This window comes from Nomascus leucogenys, chromosome X (assembly GCF_006542625.1).
Source record: "Nomascus leucogenys isolate Asia chromosome X, Asia_NLE_v1, whole genome shotgun sequence".
NCBI lineage: Eukaryota > Metazoa > Chordata > Mammalia > Primates > Hylobatidae > Nomascus > Nomascus leucogenys.
Genome location: NC_044406.1, coordinates 37,180,328 through 37,199,897, shown reverse-complemented (window position 1 = coordinate 37,199,897; position 19,570 = coordinate 37,180,328). Strand labels below are relative to the sequence as shown.

At 51.5% G+C, this 19,570-nt stretch overlaps 1 protein-coding gene and 1 non-coding gene across 3 annotated transcripts; both read left to right on the top strand.

Annotated features, from left to right (window-relative positions):
• Nucleotides 1-367: 367 nt before the first annotated feature.
• Nucleotides 368-8,807, top strand: LOC100604845 (melanoma-associated antigen D2). Of its 2 annotated transcripts, none has more exons than XM_003276317.2 (13): nt 368-571; nt 2,072-2,145; nt 2,490-2,981; nt 3,592-3,900; nt 4,021-4,084; nt 4,345-4,424; nt 4,923-5,017; nt 5,709-5,788; nt 5,887-5,929; nt 6,257-6,319; nt 7,452-7,566; nt 8,040-8,482; nt 8,673-8,807. In XM_003276317.2, the coding sequence occupies exons 2-12, from the start codon at nt 2,101-2,103 to the stop codon at nt 8,472-8,474; spliced, it is 1,821 nt and encodes a 606-aa protein (XP_003276365.1). In that variant the 5' UTR covers nt 368-571; nt 2,072-2,100; the 3' UTR covers nt 8,475-8,482; nt 8,673-8,807. The 2 variants fall into 2 exon arrangements, with proteins under 2 accessions (XP_003276365.1, XP_030663468.1); XM_030807608.1 differs by lacking the exon at nt 368-571 and adding an exon at nt 1,109-1,202.
• LOC115833461 lies at nt 7,139-7,269 on the top strand. Its single transcript, XR_004028892.1, has one exon. It is a non-coding gene; the product is annotated as a small nucleolar RNA SNORA11 (small nucleolar RNA).
• Nucleotides 8,808-19,570: the final 10,763 nt, after the last annotated feature.

Here is a 19,570-nt window from a genome sequence, read left to right as displayed (position 1 = left end):
GCAGCTGTTTAGAAAAATGTGCACTAACGGAAAGATGTTTTATATATAACTGGAAAAAAACAGGTCGCAGAACAGAAGGTATGTATAGTGTACCATTTGTCGGAGAGAGAACCTGAATAATTAGTATACGAATAGAAAAAAAATCTGGATAGCAAAATGTTAATAGTGGTTATTTCGGGGAGATGAGTGGCCTTTCATTGGTGTGTTATATATTACTGCATTGTTTGAATTTTTACAACAACAACAACAAAACAACAACATATTACCTTTGTAATAAGCAAAAATGAAGATATAAAAATAAATTCAATGAATGACTTGCTTTCAGGGGGCGGTTTGGGTTGGAAGAGCTTCAGACTGAGTCTGGTACAGTGGCATAAACATGGGCTTTGGCGTCAGACAGCCCTGAGCGGGGCCCCATTGCCCCACCCCCGAGGAAGGCGAGGGGGGGTGGCAGGGGGCTGCGGAAAGGGGCTGGGCTGGGTTGGGCTGTCTGCAGCTCTAGTCCAGGAGGCTGAGACTTCGAGAGGGACTTAGAGAAGGCAGACGCATCCCGAACTCGCTGGAGGACAAGGTGAGGGGCGTTGAGATTGGGGTTTTATGGAGGTCAGACAGTGGTTCCAGACCCCTCGAACCCATAGCCAGGCAGATGAGCAATTCTTACTGCACCACTGCAGCTGAAGCAGAGGTGACCTGGAGTGGGGTGCAGGCAATGAGGACGACTGAGAAAGTAGTAGGCTGTACAGACTGGGAGCAGAGACTAGCGGAGGGAGGAGGGGAGAAAAACGGGGAACCAGGAATGTTGGGAGGGGGACGAGGAATACAAGGAGGGAGGGGAACACTGAGGGGGAGTGAAGATCCAGAGAAGAGAATCGGGGATGCAGAGAGGGGTTAAGGAATACTGAGAGGCAGGGTGTGCAAACGTAACACGGAGGAGGATGTAAGGAATGGGAAGAAGGAATTCTGGAGTAAATAGGAAACGTGAGGTAGGAATAGGGAGTAGGGAGCCAGGCTAAGGGAATACGGAGGGGGGCATAAGGAATGAGGAGCAGGGAGCGGGGGAGGGGCAGACAGGCTGGGACGGAGGCCCCCTAGGGAGGCGGAAAGGGGCGGGACCACTTCCGGCCTAGAGAGGGGAGGGCAGTCTCTGAGTTTCGGAGGGGCTTGGAGTGAGTGGACGCACTCGGGAATTGTAGGAGGACGAGGTGAGCAGCCGGGCCGGCTTTTGGATGAGAGCCCCGCTAGGGGTCGGCCCCACCCTCTGGGATCTGGAGAAAACCTGCCATAAGGACCGGATCGTACCGGATCCATCCGGCTGGGAAGGGAGGGGACTGGACCCGGTTTGGCCGGGCCCAAGATGGAATCACTAGCTCAATATTTATTTGAGGAGGGGGTGTAATAGGGAAGGGGCGGAACGAAGATGCGCCTGTTTGGAGGGGGGCGTGTTAGGAAGAAGGGCGGGGCCAAGAGACACTGGACTCGGTAGGGCGTGAGTAGGGGAGGGGCCGGGCCCACCAGACACTGCGACAATTTTGGAGGAAGGCTTGTTGGGCAGGGGGCGGGACCGAATGGTACTGCGGACCTGGAGAGGGGCGTGTGTCGGGGCAGAGTGCCAGACTGAGACCACGACCATTGCGCATGCGCACTATGTTTCGCTAGAAAGGGGCGTGTTGAGAAGGGCCAGCACTGAGAAGAGCCAGCTGCTGAATGCGCATGTGCACGGTGGACATCAAAGAAAGGGCTCGTGCTGGGAAAGCGGGCGGGGCTGAGATCGGCCCTGCACCGAGGCGCATGCGCTCTATCGACTTGCGGCTGGGTGGGGGGGTGCACTGGGAAAAGGGGCGGGGTCCTCAGAGCTGCCGCGCTGGCACATCTTCCTGGAGAAGGGGAGGGTGCGGCTGTAGAGAATTGAGACTTAGAAGCTTTGAATTCCTGTATCTGAGAACGGAGTCGTTGAGGGTGGTGGAGGGGGTTGGAATTGGGGACCTACGGAAGGTGAGGATCAGCCTCCAGGCACAACAGGGGAGAGCACGTTCAGTGGGCTTCAACTTGACCCAGGCCTTCTCCCCTTCAGGCTCAGCTCTTGCCAGGCCAAACTGAGACATGTCTGACACAAGCGAGAGTGGTGCGGGTCTAACTCGCTTCCAGGTAAGGCCTCTTTCTGTGCTTTCCTCAGCTGCTTTTCCTCTCCAGCCCTTGTTGCTGCCCCAAGTCCCTTGGCTCTTCCCCTCTCATCCTTGTCCTTCTCCACCTACTTTCCTGCCTGGGTGTCCCCCTGCCCAGTGGAGGGAGGGAGAGAAGGTGGGCGGGCCCCTCTTCTGCCATCAGTTCTTGCTCAGAGGAAAGGGAGGCCTTGTTGGGCTGAGGTGGTCAGAGCACACCGCAGGTAGGAGTCAGTACAGGTCAGAGAAATGTGGCCTTGGAATTTTGGAGCCATTTGCTTAGTTGGGGGTGGGGAGAAGGTCTGTGAACTTCCTTGCTTCCTCTTGCAGGCTGAAGCTTCAGAAAAGGACAGTAGCCCGATGATGCAGACTCTATTGACAGTGACCCAGAATGTGGAGGTCCCAGAGACAGCGAAGGCCTCAAAGGCACTGGAGGTCTCAGAGGATGTGAAGGTCTCAAAAGCCTCTGGGGTCTCAAAGGCCACAGAGGTCTCAAAGACCCCAGAGGCTCAGGAGGCACCTGCCACCCAGGCCTCATCTACTACTCAGCTGACTGATACCCAGGTTCTGGCAGCTGAAAACAAGAGTCTAGCAGCTGACACCAAGAAACAGAATGCTGACCCGCAGGCTGTGACAATGCCTGCCACTGAGACCAAAAAGGTCAGCCGTGTGGCTGATACGAAGGTCAATACAAAGGCCCAGGAGACTGAGGCTGCACCCTCTCAGGCCCCAGCAGATGAACCTGAGCCTGAGAGTGCAGCTGCCCCGTCTCAGGAGAATCAGGATACTCGGCCCAAGGTCAAAGCCAAGAAAGCCCGAAAGGTAAGACCTCTGCAGTCACCACCCTTGGTTTTCTACTCCTCTCCTCTCAGTTGGTTCATTTGTTCTACAAACATTTAGAAAGATCCCTGTGCTCATCAGGGCTGTGGGGGGCACTGAGAGTAATGTGATGTAATTCCTGTCTTCAGAGAGTTTGCAGACTGATGGGGAGGTGCAATCTGAATATAATGCAGTTTATGTTTACATAGTAGCTGCCCTGTATTAGGCCTTGAGCTAAGCACATTTATGCAGGTTATCTCATTAAATCTTGAAAGTAATTCTCATAGCCTCAATTTTATGGAGAAGGAAGCTGAGTTCCAGAGAGGTGAAGCGGCTTGTCTAGGATGGTTCAAGCAGAGCCAGTAGTGGGCACAGAAAGAGCAGAAGACTCAGCCTCCACCCACCCTTGGTTTGCTCCTGGCCTGCTAGGCAGATGAAACACCTGCTTGGAAGTCAGTGAGAGACAAACCGAGGGTTCAGCATGGCCAACATCTATTGAGTCAGGCTGTTACTACAGGGGTGGGATTAGCGGGTGCTTCCTGGAAGAGATAGGGAGAGGAAAAGGACCACTTGCTTCATCTGGTGATGTTGAGCTTCCTCTCTGTTGATGCAGGTGAAGCATCTGGATGGGGAAGAGGATGGCAGCAGTGATCAGAGTCAGGCTTCTGGAACCACAGGTGGCCGAAGGGTCTCAAAGGCCCTAATGGCCTCAATGGCCCGCAGGGCTTCAAGGGGTCCCATAGCCTTTTGGGCCCGCAGGGCATCAAGGACTCGGTTGGCTGCTTGGGCCCGGAGAGCCTTGCTCTCCCTGAGATCACCTAAAGCCCGTAGGGGCAAGGCTCGCCGTAGAGCTGCCAAGCTCCAGTCATCCCAAGAGCCTGAAGCACCACCACCTCGGGATGTGGCCCTTTTGCAAGGGAGGGTAAGAACTCTGCCGTTTTTACTCTGCCTTTTCTACTGCCTTGGCTGCCCTTTTCTTTGCTATCGTCTCAAGTTTTCTGCAAACTTGTTTTGGTCTCTCCATCTTTTTCTACTCTGCCAGGCAAATGATTTGGTGAAGTACCTTTTGGCTAAAGACCAGACGAAGATTCCCATCAAGCGCTCAGGTAAAGTCCTACCAATCCTCCCTCTGCGCTGAGCTCTGCCCTCCATTGCCCTTACACCATTGTGCTGGGGATATCCCCTGCTCTTATGCTTATATCTCTGTCCTCCCAAAGTTCTAATTTGGCAGTGCTAGCATCTCTGTTGACAAGCACAGAACCGGGTTATGCCACCCTTGGTGTGGTTGGCAAAGAGTCTTTAGCTTGGGCATCAGGGCCACCTGGCATCTCTTCAGTCAGGTGCTCACAACACTCTCCCCTTGCAGACATGCTGAAGGACATCATCAAAGAATACACTGATGTGTACCCTGAAATCATTGAACGAGCAGGCTATTCCTTGGAGAAGGTGAAGGGGCAGCCCTGGGGGATGGGCACAGTGGGGAAGCCTTGAATTGAACAAAAATGTACAAGTCCCTTCTCGGGGGAACCAAAGAGACCTGCTAATCCAGCTCCATCACTATGCTGAGGGGCAGACAGTGGCCTAGGGAGGGGTGTAGATTAGCGATGGGTCACACAGCAAGTCAATGGTAAAAGTACAGCTAGGACCCAAGACACTCAACTTAGTCCTGGCTTCTGTCCACAGCTCCTGCCATGTATTTGAGATTTCACCTCTCCCTTTCATTCCCCATTCTCTGTCTCCCTAGAGTCCTACTCATCACAAAGATGATGATGACAGTAGTACATTTGCAGCGTGTTTACTGGGTGCCAGGCACTTAGCTATGTACTTTGTGTGCATTATCTCACTGATTTCTCACACATGGAAAACTCCTAGGTACATAGGGAGCTGCAGCATGCCCTGGAAGCTGAATTTTGTCATTTCACAAGCTGTTCTCCCCATCCACAGGTATTTGGGATTCAGTTGAAGGAAATTGATAAGAATGACCACTTGTACATTCTTCTCAGCACCTTAGAGCCCACTGATGCAGGCATACTGGGAACGTAAGCTGGGAAAGGGCTGAGGTGTGGGGGCTTCTGCTTTGGCCATGTGCTGCTACCCTTTCTTTGTCCTACTTCCCCCATCCTCTCTAAGAGTCAGGAAAGACAGGGTTTCAAAAGCCCCGTCCAAGTTCCCATGCATAGTTGGAGCCCTGCTCACAGTAGTGGCACCTGATTCTGATTGACTGAAGGGTGTAGGAGCCTGGGGTGGGACATTCCTGCTGTCAGGTTTGCTGTCTCTGTAGAACCTTCCCAGGAAAGCAAGTCTTTCGTTGCTTGCCTCTTCCTACTGGCTGCCTGGCCTGGCTTTGGCAGAGTGGTTCTCAAGGAGGGCTTCCTGGTGTGGGTGGATCAGGATGCATGAAGCACAGGAGTGTCAGTGGGGCTGAAGGTTCTGGGAGAGAAAGAAGGGACTCACATTGACTGAGTGCTTGTGTTGTACCAGGTTGACAGCCATTCTTCCATCTTCTTGGAAACCCAGGGAAGGGAAAATAAGATTTTTCTATTTTACTGAAGAGTAGACTGAGGCTTGCAAGTCTAAGTGCCTTGCCAAGGGTGGCATAGAGCTGGAAGCAGAGACTGGGCAGAATTCTGTATCTGAGGAATCTGGGAGAGGCTAGCCTAGTGAGTTGGCTGGTGTGTCTATTGCAGATGGCTGCTGAACATAAACCTCTCTGTCCTGTTATTTCTCTAGGACTAAGGACTCACCCAAGCTGGGTCTGCTCATGGTGCTTCTTAGCATCATCTTCATGAATGGAAATCGGTCCAGTGAGGGTGAGTGGTTGGGCTTGCAGCTGAATGGGTGGCTGTGGTCTGGATTCCATGTGTTCAATTTCTGTCCCTGTCTCCTCTTGCCTCCCCTCCCCTTGCAGCTGTCATCTGGGAGGTGCTGCGCAAGTTGGGGCTGCGCCCTGGGTATGATTGGGCTCTCTCAGCGCTTGCTGTCCGTGTTGTCCTTTGGCAAGAGAGGACGGTCCTAGGATTGCATCAGTCTGGTGGTCTGGTGGAGCGGGTGGGGTGCTGGACTGGGTAGAGGGCCCAGGGTTCTGACCTGGGTGGATGATGGGCGAATGGTCCTGAACTCTCTGCTCCCTCTCTCAGTGTCTCTTGGGCTTCTATGGAGCTTCCCTCTTGTGCTGGAAACCTCTTTTCCATCTTGGAAATGCCTCTGCCCACATCTGGGAAGTGCCACAGCCTTGAGTGAATTTATTTGTTTATTTATTTTTCTTTTTCTTCTCTCAGGATACATCATTCACTCTTTGGGGACGTGAAGAAGCTCATCACTGATGAGTTTGTGAAGCAGAAGTAAGTATCTCTGTCTGGTGTTCATGTGTTCCATGCATTTGGCCTATTTCAGAACTGAGTGATAAAGCCATGGCGCATGCATGCATGTGTCTATGTGCGTATATATTTACATATTTGCATGTATGCAGGTGGGATTATTGCTTGGGCGGTGATGGGAAACAGGAGCAGCACATGTTTCCTGATCTGTTACATATACCTCAACATTTGTCTTGAGACCAGTTCTATAAGGGAGGGATTATCATTACCATCATTGTACGTATGCAGAAACTGAGGTTTGGAGAGGTGAAGTCATTTGGTCAGGGTTACACAGGTAGCAAGTAGAAGAGTTATGTTTAGAACTTGGCTCCAAAGTCTTAGTTCTTTTTACTCTGCTAACTAGAGCTTCATAGAAATTAATTTCCGTAAAGAAATGACATAGAATGGTAGCTTCAGGCAACCAGGTACCATGCTGGGGAGTTGACTTGTACATCTCATTTCATTTTCATAACTACCCTGCAGCTGTCATCCCATCCCCATTTTACAGTTGAGAGACCTGGGGCTCCAAGAGGGGAGATCTGAGCATGGCCCACAGCTGGTATGGGGCTGGAGCCCAGTCCTCTTGAATTTCTGGCCAAGGCTCATCTATCCTTGGTCCTTGGAGGACATGCGAACACTCACACAGCCACACGCATGTGCACACAGACACACACACAAGGGGTCAGGAATTCAGCATGTGTGAAGCATGCTGCTGTTGGCTGTTCTTCCTCTGTAGTCTTTCTGGTCATTTTCTGTGGTGGACCTTTCCGGGCTTGGCCAGGCTGAGGCCAAGACACTTGCAGTGGGGTGTGCTCAGAGCAGGGGGCCCAAAGAATGGCTCCTCTGTTTACAACACACCCAACAGGAATCTGGGGTCATTGTGATGAGGGCCTCAAACTTGTGGCTTCCCTATGAACAAATGTCCCCCTACACCTCTATGTGGCTTCTGGGCAAGACCAGTGGGACAGGGGTCAATATTGGAAGAAAGACTGTAGTAATTAGTGGATAATGTTGCCATGGATAATGGCATTACATTAGTGGATAATGTTGTCCAGTCTATGCATGGGTAGGCCATGAATGGTCTTAGAAATAAAGGCTTTGAACTTCTCTTTCCAAGGTACCTGGACTATGCCAGAGTCCCCAATAGCAATCCCCCTGAATATGAGTTCTTCTGGGGCCTGCGCTCTTACTATGAGACCAGCAAGATGAAAGTCCTCAAGTTTGCCTGCAAGGTAATTGGAGAGCTGCCTGAGCTTGGCAAGTCAAGAGCATGGGGTGCCCCTGGCTGGGGCAGGCTGTGTGCAGAGCAGCCTGCAGTTCAAATCTGAATGTTTTGGTGCTTCTGTTAATTGTCAAAACACTGTAACAGGCACTTTATCTGAATCATTTAAGCCTTACAACCTGATATGTCATTGCCCTGTTACAGATGAGAAAACTGAGGCCCAGAGAGGTTGGTAGGTGACATGTCCAAAGTCATGGAGCTAGTAAGTGTCAGAGCAGGGATGGAATATTAGGTGCATAATTACTGGTAATACTGTATTATTACTATTATCTTTTTACACTAAGCATGTAGCATAGTGCCTAGCATAAAGAGTAGATGCTTAATCCTCTTATGCTCCTTCTGATGGTTATTTACATAGTAATACTGTATTATTACTATGGCTTAATCCGTCTGTGCTCCTTCTGATGGTTATTTTTGTTTCAGGTACAAAAGAAGGATCCCAAGGAATGGGCAGCTCAGTACCGAGAGGCGATGGAAGCAGATTTGAAGGCTGCAGCTGAGGCTGCAGCTGAAGCCAAGGCGAGGGCCGAGATTAGAGCTCGAATGGGTATTGGGCTCGGCTCGGAGAATGCTGCCGGGCCCTGCAACTGGGACGAAGCTGATATCGGACCCTGGGCCAAAGCCCGGATCCAGGCGGGAGCAGAAGCTAAAGCCAAAGCCCAAGAGAGTGGCAGTGCCAGCACTGGTGCCAGTGCCAGTACCAATAACAGTGCCAGTGCCACTGCCAGCACCAGTGGTGGCTTCAGTGCTGGTGCCAGCCTGACTGCCACTCTCACATTTGGGCTCTTTGCTGGCCTTGGTGGAGCTGGTGCCAGCACCAGTGGCAGCTCTGGTGCCTGTGGTTTCTCCTACAAGTGAGATTTCAGGTATCTGCCTTGGTTTCAGTGGGGACATCTGCGGCTTATGGGGCTGGGATGAGGAGCTGGATGATTCTAGGAAGGCCTAAGTTGGAGAATGATGTGGAGAGTGTGCCAAGACACTGCTTTTGGCATTTTATTCCTTTCTGTTTGCTGGATGTCAATTGACCCTTTTATTTTCTCTTACTTGTGTTTTCAGATATTGTTAATCCTGCCAGTCTTTCTCTTCAAGCCAGGGTGCATCCTCAGAAACCTACTCAACACAGCACTCTAGGCAGCCACTATCAATCAATTGAAGTTGACACTCTGCATTAAATCTATTTGCCATTTCTGAGTTTATTGCTTTTTTTGGCGGGCTGTCACATTTTGTTATCACATTTAAAAATCAGTGAGTTGGGAAAGTTTCCACCTCAGTCTGTGTTTAGTTTGAGGTGATATTGTTGGTTTCCTAGGATCGAGATTAACACACCTTTCTGGGATAGATTGGGCCTCACGTCTAGCCTTCAGGGTGGTGGGATTTTAGTGGGGTGGAGTTAAAGAGATTGTAGTTACAGAGGACACACTTTGAAGGAGAGGCTTGAGGTCGGCAAGTCTGGAGCAGAAAGCGTAAGTAGAGGAGACTGGACATCAAATATAGAATCTCTTTTTGAGAAATTTGAATGAGGAGAGAGAGGTACAGAGCTAAATGGAGATACAGGAACAAGGGAGCATTTTCTTGGGGAAGGAGAGAGAGACTTGAGTGGGGAGGAGTTAATGGAGAGGGAGAAGTTGAATGTTGACTTCTGCAGCCCAGTCCTGGAGGAGGTGAGAGGAGTTGGGTTGTGGGAAGGCCTGGGAGAAGGGACTACTCGGATAGGACTCAGAGAGGGGGACTGTGAGAGGATGTTGAGCAGTAGGGAGGCCCCAGTAGAGGATGGAGCCCATGATTTTTGGGGGAACATAGCAAGGTGCTCAGTAATCTTGGTATAGGAACCATGAAGATGAGTGTTGGTTTATTCCAAGGTTTGGGTTCTGCTGTTTGGATCTGGAATAAGAACACAGGACCAGGGCAGTGACTGGATGAGTCTGTACCTTCACCACTGTGTCCGTGGTACCTGACATGTAGTAGTTGTACACAGAGTGGTGGAAGAAATGGACCATGGGACCCAGGCAGGCTTGGGGAAGAGGGATGAGGAGAGTGTGTGATAGATTGGGGGACAGTGCAGGAGTCTGTGGATATCTCTGTGAGTGATGTGCATCTGACAGTGCAGAAGTCTCAGTGAAGTCCTCATTAGGAGTGCCTGCTATATGTCTGGCAGCATTCCAGGCATCTGGAAAGGGGTATTGAGAGAATAAGAAGTGTGATCTGGGGGACTAGTCAGACAGTGGGATGATTGTATTTAGGAAGTCACAGCACAGAGAGCTCTGGGTGATGGTGAGGTTCAAGGAATGGGTAGTCGAAGGGTAGAGATGCTTCCTGTGGATGTGGAGTCAGTGGTCTGGGAGGCCAGGGTATTGGTTGGGTTATCCATGTGGACAGTGAAATTACCCAGATGGTGGCAGGAGGTGGGAGAGAGGGGAGCATTATGAGCCAGGTGCCAAAGTGCCCACATGTGGTGTCCTCTCAGCTACACTGCTCACTAAAGGACAGGGCCCTCAGGCTATTAGAGATCCACCTCCCTGTTTGTGGGGGGTACTGCCCTGGACTACCTTTCTCCCCACGAAGCCCTCACCATCTCCAATCCCAACATTACTGGGCTTCTAATCACTGGGACGATCTTGTGGACAATGAGCCCCCGGTAATGGCCACCTCTCCTCTCCTGTAGAATCTATAAGCAATAAAGGAAGGATGTTTATTGCTTAGGGAACAGAATTTTAAAAAGAGAAACACAGCTCCATGTGCAGCAAGACAGCTCCTTACCTGTGGCTGTGAATTGAGACCTGCTGAAGTGATCTTCACTAGAAGCAGAAGCTCTTCCATTGAAGACTAGGATATGGTCTCCTCAGGGCCTGGGTAGTACCCAGGACAGGTAGACAAAATCACAGGCAGCTTTGGCCTCCTAGGAAGGACTCTCAGTGGGTACTGTGTCTAGGGCCCCCTCAGATTCTCTAGTGATGTCCATCTGAAAATGGAAGGGGTGGGCGATGATGAGGTGGGGAGGAACTCAGGGACTGTGATGCTAAAAAAATGAGTTCCAAGTGTTTGATAGAGTTAAGTGTGAATCATAGTCATGAAGAACTCTTCTTTCCTCTTGCCTTCCCTCCACAGGACACTGGGCTTACAGAGCACCCACCTCTTCTTCCCTTCCCACAAAGCCTAGAATTTGACAGGAGAAAGGGTTGGCTCTTCCTCACTCCTCACTCCCCGCTCCTCAAGTGTCAGACTGAAGGCAGGTGGGACAGGGAAGGAGAGAGCAGGTCTGGTCCCAGGCAAGCAGGGGAGTGTTCCGAGGAGGGGGAGGGAGTGGCAGGGGAAATGAGGACAGACCCTTGTTCATGTTTTTGCCATCTTTATCAGCCTGGAGGCTGTTACTGTGATGAATGAACTCCCACAGCTTTCAGTTTTTTTCTTCAGTATATTATTAAGTAAATTCCAAATAATTCTAGATTGTATCATGTATCTTCCCCTTGGCTAGTGGTGGCCAGAGCCCCTTTAGCAGCTGCTCCACCTATTTTTTTTTTTATTACCACCCTCTAAGAAGCCTTTTTAGACATTTTTATCCTAATTGTCCTTCCCCATGTAGTTTTATTTACACAGATATACTGTAGATATCTATTTAATAACTATGTATATTTGTGCTTTATACATAAAAAATAAACACTCTTTTTATTCAATACAGGGTTAATAATGAATAAAATATATAAGTAAAAAGTTAAATGTGAAGGTAAATCAATGTTGAACTGGTGCATAACATCCATCCCTTCTACTATGATAATTTTGTTCATTGGCTCATTGAACAAGCACTGGGTGTCTGGAGAAGAGGTTGACAGACTTCCACGGGCTGGGTAATTATGCACCTTTTGGTGAGCACTCACATGGGACACAAATATCCCCACACAACCCATCCTGAGAGATCTGTCCACTTGCTCCTCATATATATGCAGGCAAAGCAATTAGAACTGTGCCTTGCACATAATGAGTACTCTAAGTATTTTATTACACGGTCATTATTGCTATCAATTCTCCAATCTTGTTCCTTCCCAGTCTCTATCTGGGAGATGCAATCTGTATTGATCAGTGCCCCTGGCCAGGTCGCTTTCTGGACAGAGACCAACCACATGCATGGCTGTTGAGTTTTGACTCTGAAGAGGATTTCCTTTTTTTACTTCCCGTCAGGGTCACACCTGAGTGCGGCTGTTGCACCACAGCTCAGCCTCCAGCTAGTTCCTGCTTGTCATGTGTGTCATTTGCAAACCATGCTCCTGGGCTTTTTTCCTTATTTGGGAAGCTGGTTGTTGGGAATTCCGCACAAGGCCCTCGGTGTGAGCTGAGGGAGGGCAAGCAATGCGGCAGGAGAAGGTGTTACTGGGAGGGTGAGCCTCCCGTAACTCACTTGTGCCTGCAGGACCTGCTCCGGTCTGATCTCCTGTGACCACTGCCCTTTGGTGACGAAGCATTGTCATTGCGTGCCTGACTTTATGGTTTGGTGGATAAGATGGCACAGGCCCAGGGTGAGCAGCTCAGGTGCATGGTCACTTGGGGTCCCGTGGTTAAGTGCTCATACTCTACCAGGAGCCAGTAGTTCAACCTTGTTGAATTAATTGTCAGGTGCCAAGTGCTGCTTCTCAAAAGGTGAGCGGTTATTTGATGAAGAGAGCATGGCTTTTGCTCCAAAATGCTAGAAGCTCGTGCTTTGATTCTCCAGATGGGGCTTGTCACAGGCTCCACACAGCATCCCAATCTGTCAGACATTTATTTGTTCCTTCAACTGCCATGTATAGTGACTGCAGGGTTCCATGTAGTGAGCACCCTGTGCTGGGTGCTGGGGTGTTCCTGTTCTCAAGACGGCCAATCCAGTGAGGGAAACACTGACAGCACCGAGGGGAACCATAAAGGGCTGTGGGAGCCGAGAGGAGCTGGTGATTCGCTCCTCTGTGTATAGGTGTGGTGTTAACCGCTGATGGAATGTGTTAGGAACAACTGCACAGGTGCATAGGTCCAGGCACACATTTCTATATGCGGCTATAGGCGTTTCATGCATACATTTCATTATGGACATGAGTCAGCAGTCAGCGTGCTCTGGTGGAAGGAGCCCTTGACTGGTAGGAAGGAGCCGTAGGGTAAACTCCCCCAGCTCCCTTACATGGTCCCTTGTGCCCTCGGACACGTCCCTGCCCCTCTCTGGCCTCATATCCAAAGAGCATTGGCTCATCCGGCCTGCTCTCTGGGGGCTGCACTTTAGATGGTGGGGAGCACCCAGACCGTGGCCTGGTACACGGTGAGTGCTGAGCAAGTGAGAGCTACCTCGACGGGGAGGTGCTTTGTAAACTGGGCCTGGTCCTCTGTGATGAACGTGAACGTGGTGCCGGTTGTGTGCATACACACACAGGTTTGTGTGCAGGGAGGCATGCCCTGTGGAGACGGCCACGTGTCTAGCTGGGCTCCAAGCTGTGTTGGCAAGGCTGGGCTGGCTCCAACCAAGATGGCCCTGGCTGCAGGGGCTGCCATGGGCCAGGGTCATGCCTCTAGCGGCCTCTGACTCTGCTCTGAGAAGTGGGCCATGAGGGAGTCACAGGTCAGAGTCTACCTTGAGGGGAGGCTGTCAGTCTAGAGAGAATAGAAAGGGAGCCACGAGGACGCAGCCATCCATCAGGGCAGCGACTTGCCTGGGGCACCCCCACCTCTCCAATGGCGGAGCTGAGGGCAAGCGGGTAGGCCGGCTTTCAGTCCTGGCTCTGTCTCATCCTGGCCGCCTGCCCTGGGGCTGCTCTCTGCTTCTTCATCCATAAACCAGTGGCAGGAATGCCCACCCCATAGACTCGTGGTGAAGATGAAATGAGCCACACATGCGGAAGCAGATGGCACCGTGACTGTGCATAGGTGTCCAATAAATGACAATTATGACAACTGTCCTTCCTGCACTCATTTTCCCACTTGTCCCACCCCCAAGCAGTCCTGCCAGCAGGAACAATACCTATGCTAAGAAGCCCAGGTGCAGGGGTAAATGCTGTGGAAATGGATCCCTTTATTCAGCCAGCACCCAGAATGTGCAGGTCACTGTCCTGGGCTGGGGAGAAGAGACTCGGGCCAGGAAAGCCACACATGGGCCAGAACTTGGAGAACTGAAGCCCAGGGCACAGCAACCTGCCTGGGAGGGAGGAGAGGATGAGGAGGGCTTCTTGTATCACACCATGGAGCCAGTGTTGGGCCTTGGAAGGGAGTGGGGAGGGCAAGAAGGACACAGTCATGGGTGGGGACAGGGCTGCCAGTGTGACACCTATGTTGGGGTGAGGAGGGGAGAAGAGTGGTTCAAGGGTGAGTGTCTCAGGGCAGCTGTCTGTGTGACCAGTGATGATCACCTGCTGACAGAGGGGACAGAGGAGGGCCGTCTAGGTGGGGGAGGTGCACCAGCAAAGGCACAGAGTTGTGAGAAAGATGAGGGGACCAGTCAGGCAGAGTCAAGGGGGTCACTGTCATGAAGCAGCTGGCTTTGGGTAGGGCTTGGGTGCCGGGGCCAAGCTCTTAGACCTGCAGAGCAGGTGGCATTGGGAGTCATTTGGTGGCTGGGGCAAGACTGAGTGGCTGACGAGTGGAAGAGCAAAAGTGACAGAATCTGTCTCCCACCTCAGGACACAGGCAGTGGCCACCCCTACACCCCCAGCCCACCTGGAACAGCTCAGCCAACCCATCTGTGTGTGTGGCCCTCCCTACCTGCTGGCCACAAGCTGAGAGGCAAGAGTTGCCTCCAATGTGGCCTCTGAGGTTGAGTTTGCTCTCACCATGCAGGCATAGGTAGATAGAGTGGGGCGTGATGGGATGTTCATGAGGTAGTAGACTGTGCGGCTGGATGTGCTCTTGCACTCAGTTACCATGTAGCGTGTGCCCACGATGAAGATCTTGAGGTGGGACAGGTGGCTGGGCCAGACCCAAGCAGGAGCAAGGGCTGCTCAGGGGCTAATGGTGGGGGACTGTCTTCGTTACTCTCCACTTGCCCTTCTAAATCCACTCCCCATCTATGCCTGTCCCGCTCTGTGCTTCAGGAGACTGACCGTTGCTGATTGTATCATCTGGGCTCCTTGTCCTGCAAGTGAGAGCCAATGGCACCCAATGCTCAGAGGTCACAGCGAACGCTTTCGGGTATTTATCCCTATGCCTCCCTATCTGCTAGGTTGTGCTTTAGCTGTCGCGAGGCTCCCCTAACTCGGGCCATCAGTTCCCATGGGCAGCTCTTCTTCCGTGGCTGTAACTCTTGCCACTTTCTTTTAACTGCCATTGCACCTTGACCCTTCAGGGCTTGAGGTGGTAATGGCTTTTGGTAGATATAGTTCCTCCATCTCTGCCCATCCCTTGTGGGTCCTTTAATGCCACCTACCTTTGTAAATTGTGTCCTCATGAGTTTACCATCAGTTTGCCCATGGAGTTTGCCATGTGTTTTGGGACAGCATTCTGCCTGACACAGAGAGTGAATGTGAGTGTAAAAAGGAATGAATAAATGTGAGTGAAGGAAAGAGTGGGTGAAAGTAATGCCAGTAAATGCATGAATGAATGAGAAAATAAGTGTGAATGAGGAATTTTTGTGTGAAACTTTCCTTGTTTATTTTGCTGAGGTTGTAGAAGCCACACTGGCCAAATCGTGCTTATCCCTGGATCCCCACTGAGAATGGCAGGACAGTGAGCGCACAGCAAGTGCAGGCTCTTTGGAGGACACCGTCTCACACCCTGGAGGGAAGAGGAGCATCCTGCCCCACAGACTTGCTTCAAATTTCACCTAGAGGTTTTGGAAGGCCAGACTGGCTACATCAGAATCACAACATGGGCTCCTAGAAATGCAGATTCCTGGAGCTCAGCCTTCAGGGTCTGGTTCAGTAGCATGGGGGTGGGGCCCAGGAAGCTGTGTCATCAACCAGTCTCAGGCGACATTGACGTCCAGCCAGGTTGGAGAATCACGGAGCTGGCCTGTTCACCTCATCTGAGAGATGAGAGGACAGGCGCAGAGAAATCCCTGGCTCATGTGGCAGCCCCTCCAAAGCTGTTTAGCATTGGAGGTCCCAACTCATTCGACTCTGTTGACCCAGAGAGGCACTGGGGTGGACAGTGGATGTAACAGACACAGACAGACACACAGACTGGATTCAAATCCCAGTGCTGACACTCCCCTAATGTGGGACGATCAAAGCCAGTCACTCCATTGCTCGACTTCACTTTTCCCATCTGTAAAATGGACGAGATGCCATCTACAGCTCAGGACCATTGTGAGACTTTGAGAGAATTCCTCCCTCCCAACTATGTGGTGCAGAGAAGATTGCACGATCATTCTACTCGTTAGCATTAGGTGGCACTCACTGAGATGCAGGTATGGCTCCAAACGCTTTACATGAATGGCCTCATTTATTTCCCACAAGCACTGCCTATGAAGTAGGAGCTGTGGTCATGCCTGTGCTGTAGATGAGGAGCCAGAGGCTCAGAGAGAATGAGTCGCTTGTCCAGGGACACACAGCAGCAGCTGGAACCTGGGCCCACAGGCCATCTGAGTCCCTGCAGCCTGCATGCACTCTTCAGCCCTAAGCTATAAATGGCAGGTCCCTCCCCCATTCTCCTTAAAGGTTAAAACAGAGGGTAGGACCAATCCTGTGGGGGAAAAAACAGAACAAAGAGCTCTGAGAGGAAGGAAGCCAAGGGAATGTATGTGAGCAGGCGCCTCAGAGAGTATGGGGCTCAGTGTGCCCCTGAGCTTCCTGACAGCTGTGGCAGGAAGGAGGGGGAGCAGAATTCCCAAGTGTCTATTTTCTGGAAAAAAAGGAGGCACAGTGACATTTCTAAATGGACATTTGTCTTGGATTCCAGAGGAGTTGATCTTGTGGCCAGCTCAGCAAACATCCGGGACTAGAGATTCATCTGTGATTTCATGAGACTCTAAAAGGCTTGTTCACACACGTGATGCCCAGAGTCAGAAGGCAGACAGGGAAGAAGAAATATGAAATCCGATCCAGAGGACAACCTTGCTAGGCTGCTGTTTCCCACAGCAGTGGGGGGATGGGAGGAGACCTAGACCTTGTCTGTGTGTCTGTCCATCTCCTGGACACACACTCACTGCACTGCCTCTCTGGGAGGACATGCAGGCTGCTGGTGTACCTCTGGACATGCCACGCCTCCAAAGACTGGGCCCCAGGTTGCATGGGCAATGAGGTAGGGTGAGGTTGCCAGTGAGGGTCACACTGCTAGGGCCTGGGAGCTGCGGGCCTAGCTGGGTCTGTCCAGCTGGGCTCAATGGAGGATGCAGAGAGGAGCTGGCTGTGGGACTGGGAGAGGAGCGTGGGACAGGTGGAAGGTGGTGTAGGCAGGAGTCACTGGAGGTTTGGGGAGGGATTAGACTTCTCACCCTCCCCAGATAGCACCCCTTGTGCTGCCCTTTCCCTGGTTCTTCTGTCTTGCGAGCCCTCTGTACCACCCCATCCCAATAGTCCCCACTCATACAGGTGAGGCTGATTTGCCCCCATCCACCAGGATTGAGAGGGCAGCCTGAGACATCTGGTCCCATCCTGCATCTCCTGCCACAGGACTCTCAACCCCAGCACACAAACCACCCCTCGGCAGCCCCACACCACACCACCTACTGCCCGACATTGCAAGACCGGTCGGCTCAGGCATCATGGCTGACTTCCTGGTTCAGTACGATGTGGTCATGGAGGACATCATTGGAGACGTGCAGGTGAGGGGGCCTGGGGAACGAGAGAGAGGATGGGCTCTGGAGTCAGACAGGCCTGAGCAATGCTTGGGCCTCTCCAGCTGTTCACTCCAGTTTCCCTAGGGATAAGCGAGAGCTAGCGAACAAGGATAGGCTGACGTGAAAAGACACATGGCTTCAACCTTGGGAGGCACATCGAATCCCCCAAAGGGTTGGAGACCTGGAACTGTCTCCAGTGAATCAAGTGCCCAAAGGACCCATCCCTAACTGAATCAAGTCATAGCCTACCCGAAAACAGTCCTTCTGCAAAGTAAACCCTTGGCCACTAGTTGGGCACCCATGCTCATGGGCTCTTATGCATTCTATAGCTCCTATACTCTCCTGTGTTGTCTTGGGCTTCCTTGCTCTCTCTCGGCTTTTAACAATCCTTATTGCTTCAGTGAAGCCATCTGCCTAAACAGGGATCCCTTCAATTCTGAGTTTCCCCATTCATGAAGAAAGAGCAGAGGTCCCACACTCTCCCAGATGGGGAAGCACAGAGCACTGATCCTAGCCCTGGCTTGAGCACAAGGATGGCGGTGCAGCCTGAGACATCTGGTCCCACCCTGCCTCTCCCACCACAGAACTCTCAACCCAAGCACACAAACCACCCTCCAGCTGCCCCAAACCACACCACACCACACCACACCTTTCTCCAAAACACCTGAGCCTGCCTCTCCTCTGTGTGAGCATTTGCTCATGGTGGCTGCTGCCCTGAGAATGACTTCCTCCTCCTTGCTCCACTGCTCAGCATCCTCGTGTTCCTGAAACACTGCTATAACACCTCCTCCTTGATGACTCCAGTCCACCAACAATTCGTTTGTCTGCCCTGGACTAAAAGTGTCCCATGGTTAAACCTCTTCTCATGCATCATTCATTCATTCACATGTTGAATGAATATGTGGACTAGGCCAGTCGTGTACTCATTGACTCTGACAACTCAGAAGTGAGTCGGACACAGCCACTCATCTCCCTCTGCCATCACCCCGTCCTGAAGTACCCAGATACACAGAGCCTTGACAGTCATCAAATGTTCTAGGTGTTGTGTATAAGTGTGTCATGGGTTCTGTGGTGGTGCCAGTGGAGGAGGGTTTCAGGGCCGTCATCCTAAAGGAGTTGGAATTTAAGTAAGCATGGGTAAAATGAATCGGATATATCTGCAAGTCGGTGGAGAAGGTGAAGGGAAAGGCATGCAGTGAGAAGGAACAGCATTGCAGAGGCACAGAGGTGTGGCTCAGTCTGTTGTGTAGGGGGAGTAAAAGTTATTCTCCTGCCAGAATAGGAGCCGAGGGTACCTTGCCAGCAGGTGGCAGCAGGGGCTTTAACCTGGTGTTATGTCTTGTAGGTGTGTTTAGTTCATGGAGGTATTCCTCTGCTGGTTCATTCTTTACCATCACCACAGCTGCCTGCAGTTGAAATACAGATGGTTGGAGGCATGGGTTTAGGCATTGACTAGTAGAACCAGGAACTCCCACGCACCGTGAGCCCTGACCCCTCCTGACACCCTGCCAGGAACACTCAGGTCATCTCCCACTTCCTATTCGAGTGTGCTCCTCTTTGAAAGCCCAGCACATCACCAGATCATCCACCCCGCTGGGGCTCACTGAGCACCTCATCTGTGTCATACCTGGTGTTGGCTGACGTTGGGAACCCCAAAGGGTATCACACACACAGCCTACCTATTGTCTATGGGCGAGACACAGAAACCCAATATTGGCACTAGGGTAGAAGTGCCCTTTCCATGACACACAAGGTAGGATGGAAGCCATAATGAAGAGGAAAGGCAGTTCCAGAAGGCTCCCAGCAGGAGACCAAGGCTGACCTGTGTGTTAAGGAATTAATAAAAATGGGCCATAGGCGAGGGCCTGTGGGAGGGAAAGGCATTCCAGCAATGTGGTGGCTGCCTGAGAAAAGAAACAGGCTAAAACTCACCAAGTATGTGTAGGGAATTGCAAACAGCTTGGCGTTCTGGAGCAGAGATTTGAGATGAAAAACCCAAAGAGCCACATAGAAGGCTGGAGAGCCCTGCAGGGCAACACAAGGAATATGGGATTTGTCCTGTAGTTGAACAGGGAGCCATGAGATAAAATGACTTGTGGGGTAATGTTTACAGGGTCTCAGCTGCTGCCTCTGAGCAGCATGGATGGGAGAGGCCGCAGTAGAAGAGGGAAACTGAGAAAAATGAGGCCTGAGCTTGGGCTTGGCCAGTTAGGGATGAAGAGGAGGGTGGCCC

Bases quoted from the DNA above. Each gene is read 5' to 3' on its own strand.
- LOC100604845 (XM_003276317.2), top strand. From the start codon at position 2,101: ATGTCTGACACAAGCGAGAGTGGTGCGGGTCTAACTCGCTTCCAG. The intron at 5,018-5,708 runs GTAAGCTGGGAA...TTATTTCTCTAG, and splicing joins GATGCAGGCATACTGGGAAC to GACTAAGGACTCACCCAAGC. The intron at 6,320-7,451 runs GTAAGTATCTCT...TCTCTTTCCAAG, and splicing joins GATGAGTTTGTGAAGCAGAA to GTACCTGGACTATGCCAGAG.